The sequence below is a fragment of the Megalobrama amblycephala genome, linkage group LG8 (assembly GCF_018812025.1).
Source record: "Megalobrama amblycephala isolate DHTTF-2021 linkage group LG8, ASM1881202v1, whole genome shotgun sequence".
Lineage (NCBI taxonomy): Eukaryota > Metazoa > Chordata > Actinopteri > Cypriniformes > Xenocyprididae > Megalobrama > Megalobrama amblycephala.
Window position 1 is genome coordinate 22,704,063 of NC_063051.1, and position 16,895 is coordinate 22,720,957.

The 16,895-nt window shown below is 36.3% G+C and overlaps 1 protein-coding gene and 1 long non-coding RNA gene across 3 annotated transcripts; one reads left to right on the forward strand and one right to left on the reverse strand.

Annotated features, from left to right (window-relative positions):
* Window positions 1–1,857: 1,857 nt before the first annotated feature.
* LOC125274049 lies at window positions 1,858–6,283 on the reverse strand. The gene is made up of 2 exons (XR_007186178.1): window positions 6,109–6,283; window positions 1,858–5,206 (listed from the first exon to the last, which is right to left on the reverse strand). It is a non-coding gene; the product is annotated as an uncharacterized LOC125274049 (long non-coding RNA).
* Window positions 6,284–6,441: 158 nt separating this feature from the next.
* On the forward strand, window positions 6,442–12,112 carry s1pr5b (sphingosine-1-phosphate receptor 5b). 2 transcript variants are annotated; one of them, XM_048200089.1, is made up of 3 exons: window positions 6,442–7,112; window positions 9,660–9,705; window positions 10,364–12,112. In XM_048200089.1, the coding sequence occupies exon 3, from the start codon at window positions 10,528–10,530 to the stop codon at window positions 11,683–11,685; it is 1,158 nt and encodes a 385-aa protein (XP_048056046.1). In that variant the 5' UTR covers window positions 6,442–7,112; window positions 9,660–9,705; window positions 10,364–10,527; the 3' UTR covers window positions 11,686–12,112. The 2 variants fall into 2 exon arrangements, with proteins under 2 accessions (XP_048056046.1, XP_048056048.1); XM_048200091.1 differs by lacking the exon at window positions 9,660–9,705.
* Window positions 12,113–16,895: the final 4,783 nt, after the last annotated feature.

Genomic DNA, 16,895 nt, shown 5'->3' on the forward strand with positions numbered 1-16,895 from the left:
TTTCTAAATATCAGCACAATTGCAAATGTGATACTGATTTTATACAACTAAAAAACAAGAAGTTAATATTAAGCAAGTTACATTTTAGACACAGTATTGTATGTTTTTGCACTATATTGCCATAAAAAATAGTTAAAAATCAATTTAGAGCAGAAGTGCTGCACATCTCCGAGCAACACAGTGGTGTTTGGTTCTTCAATGAATCAGCTGAGCGAATGATTCAATTGACCATATGGAAAGTTACTTCCTGGTTTTGTTTAGTCAGCTTTGGCATTTCCGGTGAACTGTTAGCTGTCATTCTTTACTCGCTGTATGTCGACACAAAACTATCAATGGTTGCCTTTTTAATGCTATATTTATACTTTAATGCAGTTATCACACTTAATTTGCTAATAAACCAGTTTTATTGAATAAAATAGAGATTTGAAGTTATTGCAAACTTTGAAATAAGAAACATGGTGTATGTAATTTGGCACGTACACGCAACATTTTTCCAGCACTTCAAATGTTATTTTTAATGTGATGACCAAAAACATTGTTCATCCTTCTGAGATTGTCCCTATTTGTAAAAACCAAATGTTTCAAGATGTAGGAAATACATTTTATAGAAAACACTTTTATTTAAAAAATGAAAAAAATACGTTAATTATCACTATAGCCAGCAGATGGCGGCAGAGGATCATTTATTGGGTTATATTGGCCATTTCCTGTAATATTGATTCACTCAGTTTCGCTTTTGATTAAATATTAAACATTAAAAAATCACTAGGTTTAAAAATACATTTGGTCAAGGTAAAGAAAAATAACTTTTTGTTGTTGTTAAAAAACAAGCAAGCTCAGCCCAGTTGAGAAAAAGTAATCCAAAAGTAATGTAATGGATTACATTCCATGAAAAAAGTAACTAACGCAATTAGTTAGTTACTTTTTTAGGAAGTAATGCAATATAGTAATACCTTTAAAAGTAACTTTCCCCAACACTGAGTATTACACTATTAACGTTGTTAAAGCTAACTCAGGACATTGAGGGACATTTCACCGGAAGTTTTCAAGCTGGCTTATATTATTGCAGAAACGAATTATTCCGTGACTCATTCAGGACAGTGATTTGCAGTTTTAGTTTTATATTTAAAACAATTATTCCCCATCGGGGAAATTTAGCTGCTCAATGTCAACCTTTCTCGCTTGTGACAACTAACCTATGCCACTCCAACGACAGACATTGATATTTACAGATATAAGATAGTGGCATATGTACACAATTTCTAGCATCTTGCTCAGTCTAAAATATAAACACTGATGATTTATTGATTCATTATTTTGAACAAAAGAAAGTTACATAGTAATTTTGATAAAATCTAAAGGAGTGTCACTTGCATGTTGCTTCATGTCTCACTTTCACTGGACAAACAATCATAAAGACCGGTTTAACATTTCAAATCAGAACGGCTGCTGATCTCTACGGTTAGGGCCTCCTCAGGTTAGCATTCAAGAGTCAATGTGACAGTAAATTTCTCTATAACAGAACAAAAACACTGTTTTTTTATGTTCGTATACAGGACAATCCAGTTCCATAAAAACGTGTGTGTGTGTGTCTGCAGACAGTGATGTAATGCTGCATTCATACATTTACTGAGCTTTATGAGGCTGATTCACACACTCAATTACAGGCTGAATGTCTCTCCGATTACGCCTGTGTCTGTCTGATTGTCTGACGTTCTTGTTTTTTTTTTTTTTTTTGGATCACACAACAGCCCAGAGAAAGAGAGAAAATTGAGTGAGGATTTGCTTAATAAAATTGAACATTAACATAAATTTGTAGAATAGAACAGAAAGGCTGTGCAAATGGACTTTAATCAATCAGTTTTTATATTATATTTATTTATTATGGTATTGTAATTTCAGGGAAGAAAGAAATAAAAACACAGAAATTACATCTTGCAGGACACGGGACAAAGCTCACAGTTTCGGGACTGTCCCATCACCCTAATGTAGGCGTTTACATTCACTAGAAAGGCTGAACAGGAATTTGATGCATTGTGATGATGCATTGTTACCAGATATCCATTACAGAAAATCACCTGAATGTGCCAAAATAAAATCAAATTAACACACAGTAAAGCAAAACTGTAGACCTTCATGTTTCAAACGAAACCATAGGTGTAATGTTCATCGCATCTTAAATGATGTATTGTGTTTGATAATGACATTTTAAACATGTTTGGAATAAAATGGCCATATTTCTCCACTCAAAGTACACATTATCTGGCAACGTGGATTAGAAATTTACAGACGAGCTGCTCCAGATGGTTCAGATCCCGTAACAATGCTGGATGTCGACTTTGCCATCTAGTAGAAAGTGAGAGATCTTTCTGAGAACAGCAGGCCTGTGCAGCCAGCTACAGTGAACGTGAATCCTGAGGGTTTTAGAAACACACTGATGTGAAACAAAGACTGACATTCAGCCTCAATACAACCCGCAGGAGCTTCATCACATCTCATCTGATCTCCTCATTCTGAAGCTGAAAGCAGCATAAAGAACAGTGAGATGTTAATCATAAAAACATCCAAACACAACAGCAGTTTGTCTTCATGATTCAGTGGGTTTATGTTTTTAGCTTCTGTCAGATCAGTGTTCTCATAAATGTCATAATCCCAGCTAACAGGGAACATTCTTAGAACGTTATGAGCAAACGTTCTTTCAGTATGGTTAATAGAATGTTCGTTCATTGTTATCTGGTCTTTAATAATGTTCTCAAAACATTTGCACAAAAACATCATATATGCATCTTTCATGGAACGTTTTTTTCTAAATTGTTTGAGTTGGACGTTCATCTAACATTTTTTTAACTGTTACTACTTGTTTCAAAAAGTTCAAAGAACATTCAAAAGTAACATTCTTAAAATGGAATGTTCTCTTACCATTCACATAACCAAGAAAAAACATTTTTAAAATATAAAAAAATCCAGAAATAACATTTTGGGAACGTTTTGGGAATAACTTAATGGGAACATTAGCAAAACATTCATTTTGTTACATATCATGTTATTTATAGAAAGGGCAACATCTAATATTTGGTTTACTGTTATGTTCAGATCTGTTAATAAAAGCTTTAAAATGAGTGAAAATCAACACATGCAAGACTGATATTCTGAATAAAAGCATGTTTTATTTTAAAACTGTTTTTGTGGCACGTGTGTGTGTGTGTGTGTGTCGTGTTTGTTTTGCATGTACTCAGGCAGACGGCAGAGAGATGGTGGACTTGTTTAGTCTCATAAAACCTAGAACCACGTAAACAGAATGAAAGAGAAGAGATGTTCAGATACTACAACAATCACAGACAGACAGACAGATAAGCAGACGTGAGTGTAAGGGATGGCGTGTCTTTCTGCTCATGTGACTTTCATGTTTCTTGTGTTGAGGTTTTATACAGACACAAGCAGAATCGTGTTGTGTTGGTTTAAACGGACAGATTCACAGACGAATGAAAGTCTTTTGAACTAAAGCAGGTCAAAACAAAAACCAACACCCCAGCTAACATGTAACGTTCTGGCAAGGTTCTCTCAAAGTTATGAACAAACATTCTTCTAGTAACGTTAATAGAACGCCCGTTCAAAGTTATCTAGTCTATAATAATGTTCTCTAAACGTTTTTTGACTCTGCACCACTACACCTAAACTCACTACTTCAGACTTATGCGCCCTCCAGAAGCTTGCGTTCTGCAAGTGAACAGTGCCTTGTGGTGCCATCCCAAAGGGGCACAAAATCACTCTCACTGACCTTCTCCTGATCTGTTCCCGGCTGGTGGAATGACCTGCCATGCTCTATCCGAGCAGTTGAGTGTTAAACATTTTCAAAAAACTGCTAAAGACATATCTTTTTCGGCAACACTTGACCCAGTAATAATAGCACTTACTCTTTATTTATATTTTTACTTTTCTTTTTTCCATTTGTATTCTCTTTCTCCATCTATTTGTATTTAATAATAAAAAATAAAAAAAACCTTGCCACAAGCACTTCGCTGGTGAAACTGAAACTTGACATAGCACTTGCATACTGTTGCACTCGTGTTGATTTGATTGCTTCTAATATTCTCATTTGTAAGTCGCTTTGGAGAAAAGCGTCTGCTAAATGACTATATGTAAATGTAATGTAAATGTTTTTTTCAGAAACGTTTTAGATGGATATTCGTCTAACATTTTTTGTTAAGAATGACATTCACATAACCAAGAAAAACCTTTTTAAAACATTCAGAACAACATTCAGAAATAACGTTTTCATAGTGTAATGGGAACGTTAGCAAAACATTCTTAGAACATATTTCTTTTTGGCTGGGAACAAAACCAACAAACAATCACACCAACACAACAACCGTTTGTTACACACACAGGACTCGTTTAATGAGCTGTAAATGGCACAGAGAAAAATATAAAGGGAACAAAGAACAAAATGGGAATCTCATCAAATGTGTTTGAATTGAGAATCTCATACATTAACAGCTGCTCTACTGCTCATATGAGGTTGAAGAGAGATGAAGAACACAATAAGCATGAAGGACACTAGAGATGAGACAGCTGATGGTGTTATTACATTGAATCGTCATAAACCAACTTAACTACCCACCTGCACACATAAACCTACATGCTGTTCTTCAGACATCAGTGCTTGAGTAGAAAAGGAAAGATCACAGAGACACGAGGGTGCAGGGACTCTTGAACACCAGACAGGAAGAAAACACCCTTTAGCAATCACATAGCAGAAATGTTTAATATCATCTAAATGAGTAAAACCATCTGATTTTAAAACAAGCAGCCCAACATGCCAAAAACTGCAGAAAGATGAAATAACCTCCTCATTTACCACAATATTTTAATGAAGCACTGCAACCACAGTAGCTGCTGCATGTAAGAAAGAAAAAAAGAAAGACTTTTCAAGTAGGCCCTATCTAATGTCATTTCTTTTATGAAAGATATCTTGTGTTTTTCCTTTTTCATGTTGCACTGTTTAACTGTATGCAATGTGACCTCAAAGCTCAAACTGAACGCCCTGTCTGACCTCTTTATTAGCCAGCATCTAACGGTCAGTGACGCAAAACAACCTTTAGACAAAACTCTGCACATTCAATATCATCTTTAAATAGAAAAATTTTGTGTGTATTGATAATTCTTCTTACCTCGCTTGCCGCAAGAGGGTTCCAAAAGGCTCCGTCTTAGGACCAAAATAAATTAAAAATAAAATGAAAATAAATCACTTTATATTGATAATTTACCTGGACTACGTAAAGATGTAAATGTTCAGATGTATGCAGATGATGTAGTAATTTTACCCATGCAAATAATATTAAAGAAGCTATATACTATACTAACGTGCTCTTTAAATAACAAAAAAATATTGCGCCAGTGAATTTAGACCAGGTTTCAGGTGGTCAGTGGTGTAGTCTATTTCAGTTGCCTTAAAATAGCAAAGCACCAACAATATGCCTGAACACACCTCGTCTTCAGACCAGCATGGGCGCACAAATGGGCGCAAATGCATTTGCTATTTAAACAACGTGGCGCAGGATGTGAAAATGATAACTGCGTCGGGCTAAAACTAGCAAAAAACACTTGTGTCGAAGAAGCGATAAAAGTGTTGGATTATAAAAAACCTCCCATTTCATTACTGTAACATTGTAAAAAATATGTATTGAGATTTGAAAATTTTAAAAACTTCAAATATGCTTGTTTTATTTATAAGGTCTGGCATGGCTTGCCCCAGACAGGAAACAACCTCCTCATTTACCACAACATATTAATGAAGCACTGCATCCACAGCAGAGCTGCTGCGTTTAAGAAAGAAAAAAAGAAAGTCCTTTCTAGGGCCTACTTTTAAAATCTAAAATCTGTTTTTTTGTTGTTGTTGTTGTTGTTTTTTCTTTAAGTGTTTTATTTTGCATTATTTTCACGTTGCACTGTTTAACCATGTACAGTGTGACCTGAAAGGTCAAACTGGACACCCTCTCTGACCTCTGAACTCTTTATTTAACTGTCAGTGATGCACATGACCTTTCGACAAAACTATGAACATTCCATTCTAAAAACGAAACCACACAAACAAACAAACACACTCACTTATATTTTATTCCCCAGTGCGCCCGTGAGAACTGCATCTTAAGCCAGTTTTACGGAGTATGTTCTGCAGGATTTGCCCAGATAGAAACCGAATCAGATTTTCTCTAGACTCGTCTGTTTGGCCTGTAACGTCTGTCATCTAAACAAAGATGCACGAGCTCTCCTAACCACTCGAGTCCTGATGTGTGTCAGAAGCTCACGGGAGGTTCCCGCACGACACAGTGACACAGTTCAAAGACAAATATAAATGCGCAGGTGTGTGAACAGGAAGCTCAGAGATGCAGTTGGGCAAGTCGGTGGGCAGTAACAGTAACTCTGATACCCGAGGCGGAACATGAGAAGACAAGTCTGAGCTCGAGCCTGATCCAACAACAGAGTCACGTTCACTTCATTTGACTGAACCTTCATTCGGCTCAGTTGTGTTATCTGGTCACGGCGGTCAGGCTTTCGGTTACACGAGTCATCCAATACACTCTTAAAAATAAAGGCTCCAAAAAGAATTTTACGCATAGAAGTACGATTTTAAAAATCTAAAGAACCTTTTTCCACTAGAAAGAACCTTTTGTGGAATGGAATGTTATAGATTCTTTATGGAACCATCGATGCCAACAAAAACCTTTATTTTTAAGTGTAGATCAATTAATTAACATGGTTAAATTGCTGAGACCGATAATGCCATTTTCAGCTAATTTACGTGTTTTTCAGTGGACATTATTGTCTCCTACATTATTATTACATTACATTATTATTACTCTACAGCACTACAGCAAGAACCATGTCAAAATCATATTATGACTCAAAGAAACCAACAAACATAAAAAGTGTTAAACCCTCAACCACTGAAGGTCTGCAGGAGGAGAGAGAGAGATATAGAGAGAGCGAGAGAGCGAGTCTCCAGTAAACGTGCAGCTACTCTGTAGTTTCATGTTGAGTCGTGTTTCTTTCTGCCACTGAAGTTCTTCATGCCAAAGCAAAAGCTTCACTGACACACATTACTAGAAACGGTAAGAGATTTCTATTCTGACAAATTATTACTATGAATAATGAGGGTCAGGATATCTGTGAAAGGAGAGTGAAAGCTGTGCTTGTGTGTGTGTGTGTGTGTGTGTGTGTGTGTGTGTGTGTGTGTGTGTGTGTGTGTGTGTGTGTGTGTGTGTGTGTGTGTGTGTGTATGTATGTGAGAGAGAGAGAGAAAGTTTCTGTTTGGAATGATTAATTCCAGTTTGTGTTGATTTTTATAACATCGCTACACTATTTTGAGAAGCAGATGCTCTCTATATATACTTCTAGCTAATTAATAATTCTACCATGTGTCTCTGGTAAAGCTTGTACTATAAGAACCAAAGACATCTGACATCCAACAAAGAATCTAAAGTTTAAAACACTGCAAAAAAATGAATAAAATATGTATGTACAGAAAATTAAATACACGCAAAGAAAATAACCAATAGCATATAGCATAGAAGAAAGCGAAAGCTTAAAGATTTTTATTTGATAACATCAGTTAACATGACCTAAAATTACTTCTATTTATCTTAGATCATATTCATTTCAACAATTACTAATGTATTATTAAAATAATGTTGTATCTGTTAATATTATTTAATGGACCTGAGCTGATATGAAATACGAAAAGCTGTAGCTATTTTTCATTAACTAACATTTAAAATGAATAAATACTATATACAATACAAATGTATTCATTGTTAATGTTAAATAGCATTAACTGGTAACATTTTATAGTCCAATAGAATGTTTAGACATTCTACTGTCTATAAGTAACTTTGCAACTACAACTTTTTCTACTAACCTGAACCCTATCTACTAATATTCTAATGAGTGCATGTAGCTGCAAACTTATAGAATGTCTAAATTGGACCATCAAAATAAAATGTTACCTATTAATTTTATTCTAAAGTGTTGCTGAATCAAATATATCTGCATATTTTTTAATTTGATGTGACCTTATCATTATATAAATGTTAATCAACAGAATTTGCAAGAGCTTTTTCATTTGAAGAACGAACGATCAGTTGAGTTGTTTTCCTGTTGCAAACAAGCATCAATCTTTTACACACAGTCCTCTAATGTAACATGATACAGTTAAACATTAACATGTGTCTGAATGGAGCCCCAGAATTCTTTGGCTCGACATCACTCGCGTGTGTGAAACTGAGCGACTACAAAAGACTAAAAATCTTTGGTCATGAAATTAATCAGATTGGCTTAAAGGGATAGTTCACCCAAAAATAATATTCTGTCATCATTTACTCACCCTCAAGTTGTTCTAAACCTACATGAATTTCTTTCTTATGCTGAACACAAAATAACATATTTTAAAGAATGCTGTTAACCAAGCTTCTTTTTTTTTTTTTTGGTCCCCATTGACTTCCCCATTGAATGGGGCCCATCAACTGTCTGGTTACCGACATTCTTCAAAATATCTTCTTTTGTGTTCAACAGAAGAAAAAAAAAATCATATAGGTTTGGAACAACTTGAGGGTAAGTAAATGATGACAGAATTTTCATTTTGGGTGAACTATCCCTTTAAAGTAAGTACAGCTACAAGAAAAAGTATGTGAACCACTTGCAGAATCTGTGAAAATGTGAATAATTTCAACAAAATAAAGGAGATAATACAAAATGCATGTTATTTTTTATTTAGTACTCTCCTGAGTAAGATATATTACATAAAATATGTTTACATATAATCCACAAGACAAAAAATATAGCTGAATTTATTAAAATAACCCCATTCATATGTATGTGAACAACTGATTCTTAATACTGTGTGTGGTTACCTGGATGATCTACTACTGTTTTTTTGTTTTGTGATGGTTCTTCATGAATCTCTTGTTTGTTCTGAACAGTTAAACTGAGCTCTGTTCTTCAGAAAAATCCTCCAGATCCTGCAAATTCTTCAGTTTTCCACCATCTTTTGCATATTTGAACCTTTTACAGCAGTGACTGAATGATTTTGAGATCCGTCTTTTCACACTGAGGACAACTGAGGGACTCAAACACAACTATTAAAAAAGGTTCAAACATTCACTGATGCTCCAGAAGAAAACACAATGCATTGAGAGTCGGGGGGGGGGGGGTGAAAACTTTTGAACAGGATGAATTTTTCTTATTTTCTTTAAATATAAATTTTTTTTCATTTAGTACTGCCCTTCGGAAGCAACAGAAGATACTTTCGTTTCCCGGAAGACAAATTAAATACAATTTACCTTAATCTTCAAATTCCAAATGTTTTCACCCCCCGTCTATTAATGCATCATGTTTCCTTCTGGAGCATCAGTGAATGTTTGAACCTTTTTTAATAGTTGTGTTTATGTAAACATCTTTTATGTAAAATATCTTACTCAGGAGAGTACTAAATAAAAAATAACATGCATTTTGTATTATCTCCTTTATTTTATTCAAATTATTCACATTTTCACAGATTCTGCAAGTGGTTCACATACTTTTTCTTGCAACTGTAATTTAAAGGGGTGGTTGATTAAAAGAAAATATCTCCCTTTGCACTCATAAAGAATTCTCTGTTTTAGGACTACAACAAACGGCTGGTAGGGACTACAACAAGCTTCTTCCCAGGTTAGTGACATCACTAACCCTAAAATTTACATAGACCCTGCCCCAGAAAACACACAAGAAAGGGGGTGAGGCCATGTTGGTCTGCTTTAGAGAAGAGAAAGTGTTGTTGTAATAGAGTGTTGTTGCCATACCGTCAATTTACGCCAGACTGCTTCACAAACGAGGGTCAATTCAATTCTGGATTTGCACAAATGATTAACATGACGGCACATGCTAGTCGATGAGTCAGTCAACTCCACAGCAACTACATAAATTTATCCACTAACCATTCAGAAACTTCCAGATGTTTCTAAAAGTTGTAACTTCTTCCTGAGTCTCTCCATCAGTGTCTGACTCCGGTTTGAACAATGTAAGGCTGAACACTGTTACTGACAATCGTCATTTTGGCTGCGTGAGATTCTCCAGCTTTGTTGTTGTTGAGCTGTTAAAGCTCCGCCATCTTCTGGAAAGGGGGCCGGGAGCAGCAGCTCATTTGCATTTAAAGGGACACACACAAAAATGGCTTGTTTTTGTTCACACCCTAATAGGGGCAAATTTGACAAGCTATAATAAATTATCTATGGGGTATTTTGAGCTGAAACTTCACAAACACATTCTGGGGACACCAGAGACACTTTGTTTAGTAAGCTGATGATGTTTTTATGCTCTTGTATTTTAGGGTCAGGAATGAAGTGATGAACCCAAATGAAGCAGCAGCCATCCTCTGGTCATTCAGTCTTCAACAGCATTGCAATGATGAATTTGATGAGCTGAATTCCATGGTGTCTCATCACTGAGGAAGACTAACAGCAAGAAGACATTTTTTTTTACTGTTGGGGACCCATGGGCGCGATTCACAATTCACCCAGCACAGGGTTCTCCAATGAGTCCTCACTCGCTCCCACGAGTGCCCGCCAGAGCAACGAAGTCCTTCTGCGGCACTATAACTACACGGGCAAACTGGATCAGGGCCGAGAAGAATTCAAACCGGAAGCCATTGCCTTACTTTTCATCTGCCTCATCATTGTTCTGGAGAACTTCATCGTCCTCATGGCCATCTGGAAAAACAAGAAGTTCCACATGCCCATGTATTATCTGCTGGGCAACCTGACACTCTCAGACCTGCTAGCCGGATTCACTTACATGCTGAATATCATCCTGTCAGGGCCGAACACGCTGAAATTGACGCCACTGCTCTGGTTTCTAAGAGAAGGTGGCGTGTTTATCACGCTGATGGCGTCCGTTGTTAGCTTGCTGGCCATAGCCATTGAGCGTTACTTCACCATGCTCAACACAAAGCCTTATTACCGCACCAAGCGCAACCGCATGTTCGCTCTGATCGGAGTGAGCTGGGCGTTGTCGATGTTGCTAGGCGCCCTGCCTATTTTGGGCTGGAACTGTTTGCATGACCTGAAATCGTGCTCCACAGTGCTGCCGCTCTACGCCAAAAGTTACATCTTTTTCTGTATATTCGTGTTCATGGCCGTCCTGTTGGCCATCGTCGTTCTGTACGGACGGATCTTTCACTTCGTAAAGTCCAACACGCAGAACCCGAGCTGCATGATGCAAAAAGCCTACGGCCTTCGCTCGCGGAAGTACATGGCATTGCTGAAGACGGTCACCATCGTGGTGGGAGTGTTTATCCTGTGCTGGATGCCGCTGTTTGTGCTCCTGCTGATGGACGTCAAGTGTACCACGGGGGAGTGTCCGGTCCTCCTCAAGGCTGATTACTTCCTGGGCGTGGCCATGATTAATTCCTTCATTAATCCCATTATTTACACAATGACGAGCAAAGACATACGGCGAGCCATCCTGAAGCTGCTCTGCAAACGCTGCCTGACGACCAAAGACGGGCAAGTGAGGAATATTGGCTTTAAGATTAGCTTCACTAAGACGGACGCAAACCCCCAGGGGCTGGAGACGACCGTTTCTTCGGGCAATGCCACGACCATACATCTCAAATCCATCTACCCGAAGCTCAAATTATCCGTCATCGCCTAACGCCATGTCACACATAATCAGAGGTTTTTCCTTTCCAGTTTCAACAGCGATACGCAACAATTCTGTTTTAGACACGGTTTCTATTTCTGCGACGTTGCGGCTGGAACAACGTACAAAGTATGACAATGATAATCACAGGTACTAATTATGTGCTTTATTTAATGTTAAAAGAGTCTAATGTGAGTTTGAATATCATTTTGCGTGACCTTTCTAGCCGTATTGAGCGAAAATGGATAATTCACCAAAATGAAAGGAAACAAGAGTGTTCGAACTGTCAACTCAATGTGAACAGACAAGAGTAGGCTATTCTATGACAAAGACTGTTTGTCACTCAGTATGTATTTTTACTAATGTTAAAATTGTGTAATATTTATGAATTTGATGTACTTTTTTTTACTTTCATTTTGTTGTGACAGCAGTATGAGAGAGACTCCACCCACACGGTCTTCTGATTGTCTATTTCAGATTGATTTTATTTGCAAGTGCAGTACACTTGCAGAGAGGCTCCGCCCACACATTCTTCTGATTGGCTGTGATTTTGACTTTATTTATGGAGCATTCAACCTTCTTTTAATGAACTACAAAAAAAAAGCTAGGTTTTTAACTGTACATATAGAAAATGAAGAACAAAGAATGTGCATTAAGTGTGTTTTGCTTTTTGTTTTTAATTATTTTATAAAGCCACTGTAAACTTTATTGTTACATATTATATTGTTATATTACAATGCTATCATATTTTGTGCATGCAAATAGCTTACTTAGCTGTAAATAGAAAAGCCTGACAATATCACTGTTAAATACCTATAACTATTGTAGTATTCTGCCATGTTTCTCACTGACTCGCACCCAAATTGTAAAGATTGGAGCTTAAAGAAAATTCTGAGCTTTCCACTTGTATTTACAACATTGTGGTGGCATTCATGTGCATTTTACTCGTAAATACGAACTTTCCGACATGACTTGAATGCACCATTAGCTGTGAGTGCAGTGCGCTTGCAGAGAGACTCCACCCGCACGCCTTTCTAATTGGCTATGATTTTTGTGTGATTCTGTGTCACGTCTGGTGTGCTCAGACAAAATGCTTGTCATTGGAATTTTGTCTCAACTTGTCTTGTTAGTACACGGTGTAAAAGTGTTCTTGGCCGTAACATCTTCAGCTCTGAACATGTGAAAATGATCCTGAGGACTCCAACTTTGTTACACATACAAGCCCAAGCACTTTCAGGTTCTGGGCTGAATCATCATGGACCAAACCGAATTAAAGGCACATCATAAACCACAGTCACAAAGTGCAGCTGTTTCGAACACAATCACACTTTGGCAAAATTCCCTTTTGCTCACAACATGGACTCCAGTGAAGCTGTCGTGGGCAGAAAGTGGTATTTATGTAGGTGTTTTCCAGCATTTCAACATACAGTCACATGGCCTTTAACATTTAAATTCACAGTTACATTTGCAAACATGCAGAAATACTCTATCAGTGCATCAACCAGTAGCTATCGGTTTGAAATCTACAGTGCATGCAAAGACTTCAAACAAAGTGCAGTTTGCTGCAGACGGCACTGAACAGCAGACGGACCTGTTGTGATATAAGACCATAAATGTCTGTAGATTCTGGTACTGTAAAAATATACAAACCCTTCACAGCAGTATGAGGAACTGTAAATATTCCACTTCAACAGAAACGCTTCCTGAGCACTCTTGATTGAATGATGAACTGTAAGCATCTCTTAACACAAAAGCATTTAAGATTTGTACAGGTTCTTTTGTACAGTGTAAATGTTTGATATGAAATGTTTGAATGTTTTCACAAGCTTTTTTTTTTTTTAAACCCATTGCTACTAAATTATGTTTTTTCTTATCTGACATTAAATATTTTTTAAGATAACCAAGATAACCCAATATAGCCTGTTCATGCAATTCACATACAGTCCTAAAATTATGAAGTTTGACATTTACATGAAAGAGGGGCATAGTGAAACTTGAAATGTTCTGGTGACAATATAGGCTCAGGCTTAATATTCATTTCAGCTATAAGATATATACACCTTCTTAGAATCGCTAGAAGTCTTGATTTTGTCCATTGTCTTCCATATTCGAAATTATGCAGAATCATTTTAGCTATAAGCTTGAGCAAAAGTCTTCTGTTTCAAATCATTGCAATCTGTCTCCTAATTCACGCAGGTTTGCATATTTTTGCAATGTGATTTGCCCTTGCATTTAAGTGACTGGATTCACCACTAAGTGAAAATATGATTCATCTTTCAAAGAGCTTACAACAGAAACAGACACATACACATAATCACCACTGCTGTTATGGTTGGATATTGTTTGAATGTAAGCTATATTCCAATTCCTATCGATTCCAAGTTTTCATTTCAGTAAGGTAAGAATAAATATATTCACACATTAAAAGTCAAACATTTAGAGATCAAACATATTTATACTGAGTCTTTTTGCAAAACATTTTTGCTGAATACCATGAACACAAATCAGCAGCTTATCACTTGTACGAGGAACTTTTCCTATAGGTTTGAACAAAATATCAGCAAAAATAACTTGACAAACTAATATAACTAATAGGCTATATACTTCAAACATTATTAAAGACAATTATACAGTCAGTAATAAAATGCAAACAAATAAACAAATTAGCAGTAGCACAAATAAATGCAACTGAGCAAAGTTCAGGAAATCAAATATAGGCCTAATAAAATGTAAAATAACACTTTTTGGTAACACTTCAGTATAATGGTCTGTCATTAATAAGTAACTATGAAGGAGGTAATACAGGACAAATGAGTAGTACTACATTAACACTTCAGCTACTAATTAATATAGAAACAAGCTTAACTAATCTGTAAGTAATATCAAATTTAGGACTTAGTTCCTTATAGGTAATCAATAATTACTGAATGAGATTGGCATCATTAACTAATAGGTAACTATGACAAATTATAAAGAATTAATATATAATTACAAATTACAACATTAACTTGTCTGAGATGTGGACAGTCTTTTTTTACGTGGTCATAAAATGCATCACTAATTACTCAAACCTTATCTAAGAATGTCTTTTTCAATTTAAAATAATGGTCTAGTAGATCCTGCAGAGTCACTATAACAAAACTTGAGTAATTAGCGATGCATTTTATGACCATGTTCTGAGTATAATTGATCACTGATTACGTCTCAGACATACAATAATGTTCTTTATAATTTGTCAGTTAGTTAATAATTATTAATGAGGCTCATCTTATTAAGTAATTATTGATTACATAATAAGGAACTATCTCCTAAATTTGATATTACTTACTGATTAGCTTGTTTTTATATTTGTTTATAGTAGTAGCTGAAGTGTTAGTGTAGTACTCATTAGTTCTGCATTAATTCCTGCACAGTTACTTATTAATGACGGACCATTATTCTAAAGGGTTACCCACTTTTTAATTACACTGTAAGATAACCCTTTTGATTTTCCTGGGAAAAAAGTTCTGAGTCCTTCACATAAAAATCAGTCTACAGGCTTTTAGAGCAATTAATACATGAAAATTTTTACATACAGCATCTTTAAATGAATGCATAAGTTTTTTTAGTGATAAAGTATGTTTATGAGCCATTTAATCCATAAAATTATTTAATTAAAACTAAATCCATAAAATGATCCCATGATGCTGGGAACCCTTAAAAGGTTCATTATGAAACGCCTGACAGAACCATTTAAGGTTTTTTATACTATGAGGCTGTTGAATCAATGCTCAAATCTGATTGGTTGTGGAACGTTTTAAGGTGTGCAATTATTTTTTAGGGAAATGCACTAAAGTAATGTCTAAAGTAGTTCTAGGCCGGTCTTGACCACATTGTTCCATATCACTTTGCCAAATAATTTCAGTTACCTCAAAAGTTCCTATAGCCTACAACTGCAAAAGAAACAAAAACCACAATGCAAATAAGCCTTTCTGACCAAGCAAATAAATATAGTAAACAATAGGATAAAAATGACAAATTGTTGTCATGGTTTTTGCCACAAAATATGTTTTATTGTGTCCTGAAAGCTCATACTCTCTCCCGCTCTCTCACTCAAATGTACACACACAGTATGGACACACACTCGCACAGAAATGTGTTGTCAGCGCTGCTCTGACGAATTAATCAGTGAAATGGTTTTGCAACTTAAAAGCTACATGACTCACCAGCGAGGTAATAACTGTGTGGTTCTTGAGGTAGATAAACTAATAGTTTCGCTATTAGACACTGCTGTGAGAGACGCACAGACCCAGGTAGGCTAATTCACATATGTATATGGGTCAATGACGTAAGGATTTTCAACAGGCCAATTTTAAAATACAAAAAATAATATATATTGCAATTATTCAGACATTACAGTTTTTTACGATTGCACACACTAAAATTAAAATTAACACAGTTACACAGATCTGCACAACTAGAAGCACATTCTCAGCCTCACACTTTTTGTTATTTCATATCATTATCATTATTTCAGATGACATAAGAGCAACTTTGGTGGACCATGTCATAAACCATGGCCTGACTATGAGGGAAGCTGGGCAGAGAGTCCATCCTAATCTAAGCCGTTTCACAGTTTCATCCATAATAAGGACATTCCGACTGGAAAGCAGGTATGTCTTCAACTCTCTACTCTACTCAGACTGTATCTAGAGTATTTACAGTACTGTACCATATCACGTTACTGTATCACATGTATTGTATTCCAGGGTGGCTAATGCTCCTTTTCCAACAAAAGTGGTAGTTTTATGAAACATACCGTGATAACGTGTTGAGATGTTTCAGTACTGTGTATGGTAAATACAGTAAAGTTTAGTATACACAGTACTGTAAAAAAGAAGCAAACGAGAACAATTTGTGGTTGCATTTTTTCTACAGAATGGCTAGAAGACCTACTGGGGGTGGACGCCAACGGCTGTTCACCCAACAGCAGGAACTTGCCATAGTGAACCTAGTCAGAGCAAACAATGCAATCCGTCTCCACCAGCTACAGCAACAAATACTTGCAGATAGGCAAGTATTCAACAACATAAATCGAGTAAGCATTACAACTATCAGACGCATCTTGGTAAAGCACAACATGACCATGAAGCAATTGTACAGGGTCCCATTTTAGAGGAACAGTGTCAGGGTCAAAGAACTTCGACATGAATATGTACAGGTAAGTGTTTCAGTCCTTTACA

What these genes read in the sequence shown, in the direction of transcription:
- s1pr5b (XM_048200089.1), top strand. Translation starts at nt 10,528, where the DNA reads ATGGGCGCGATTCACAATTCACCCAGCACAGGGTTCTCCAATGAGTCC.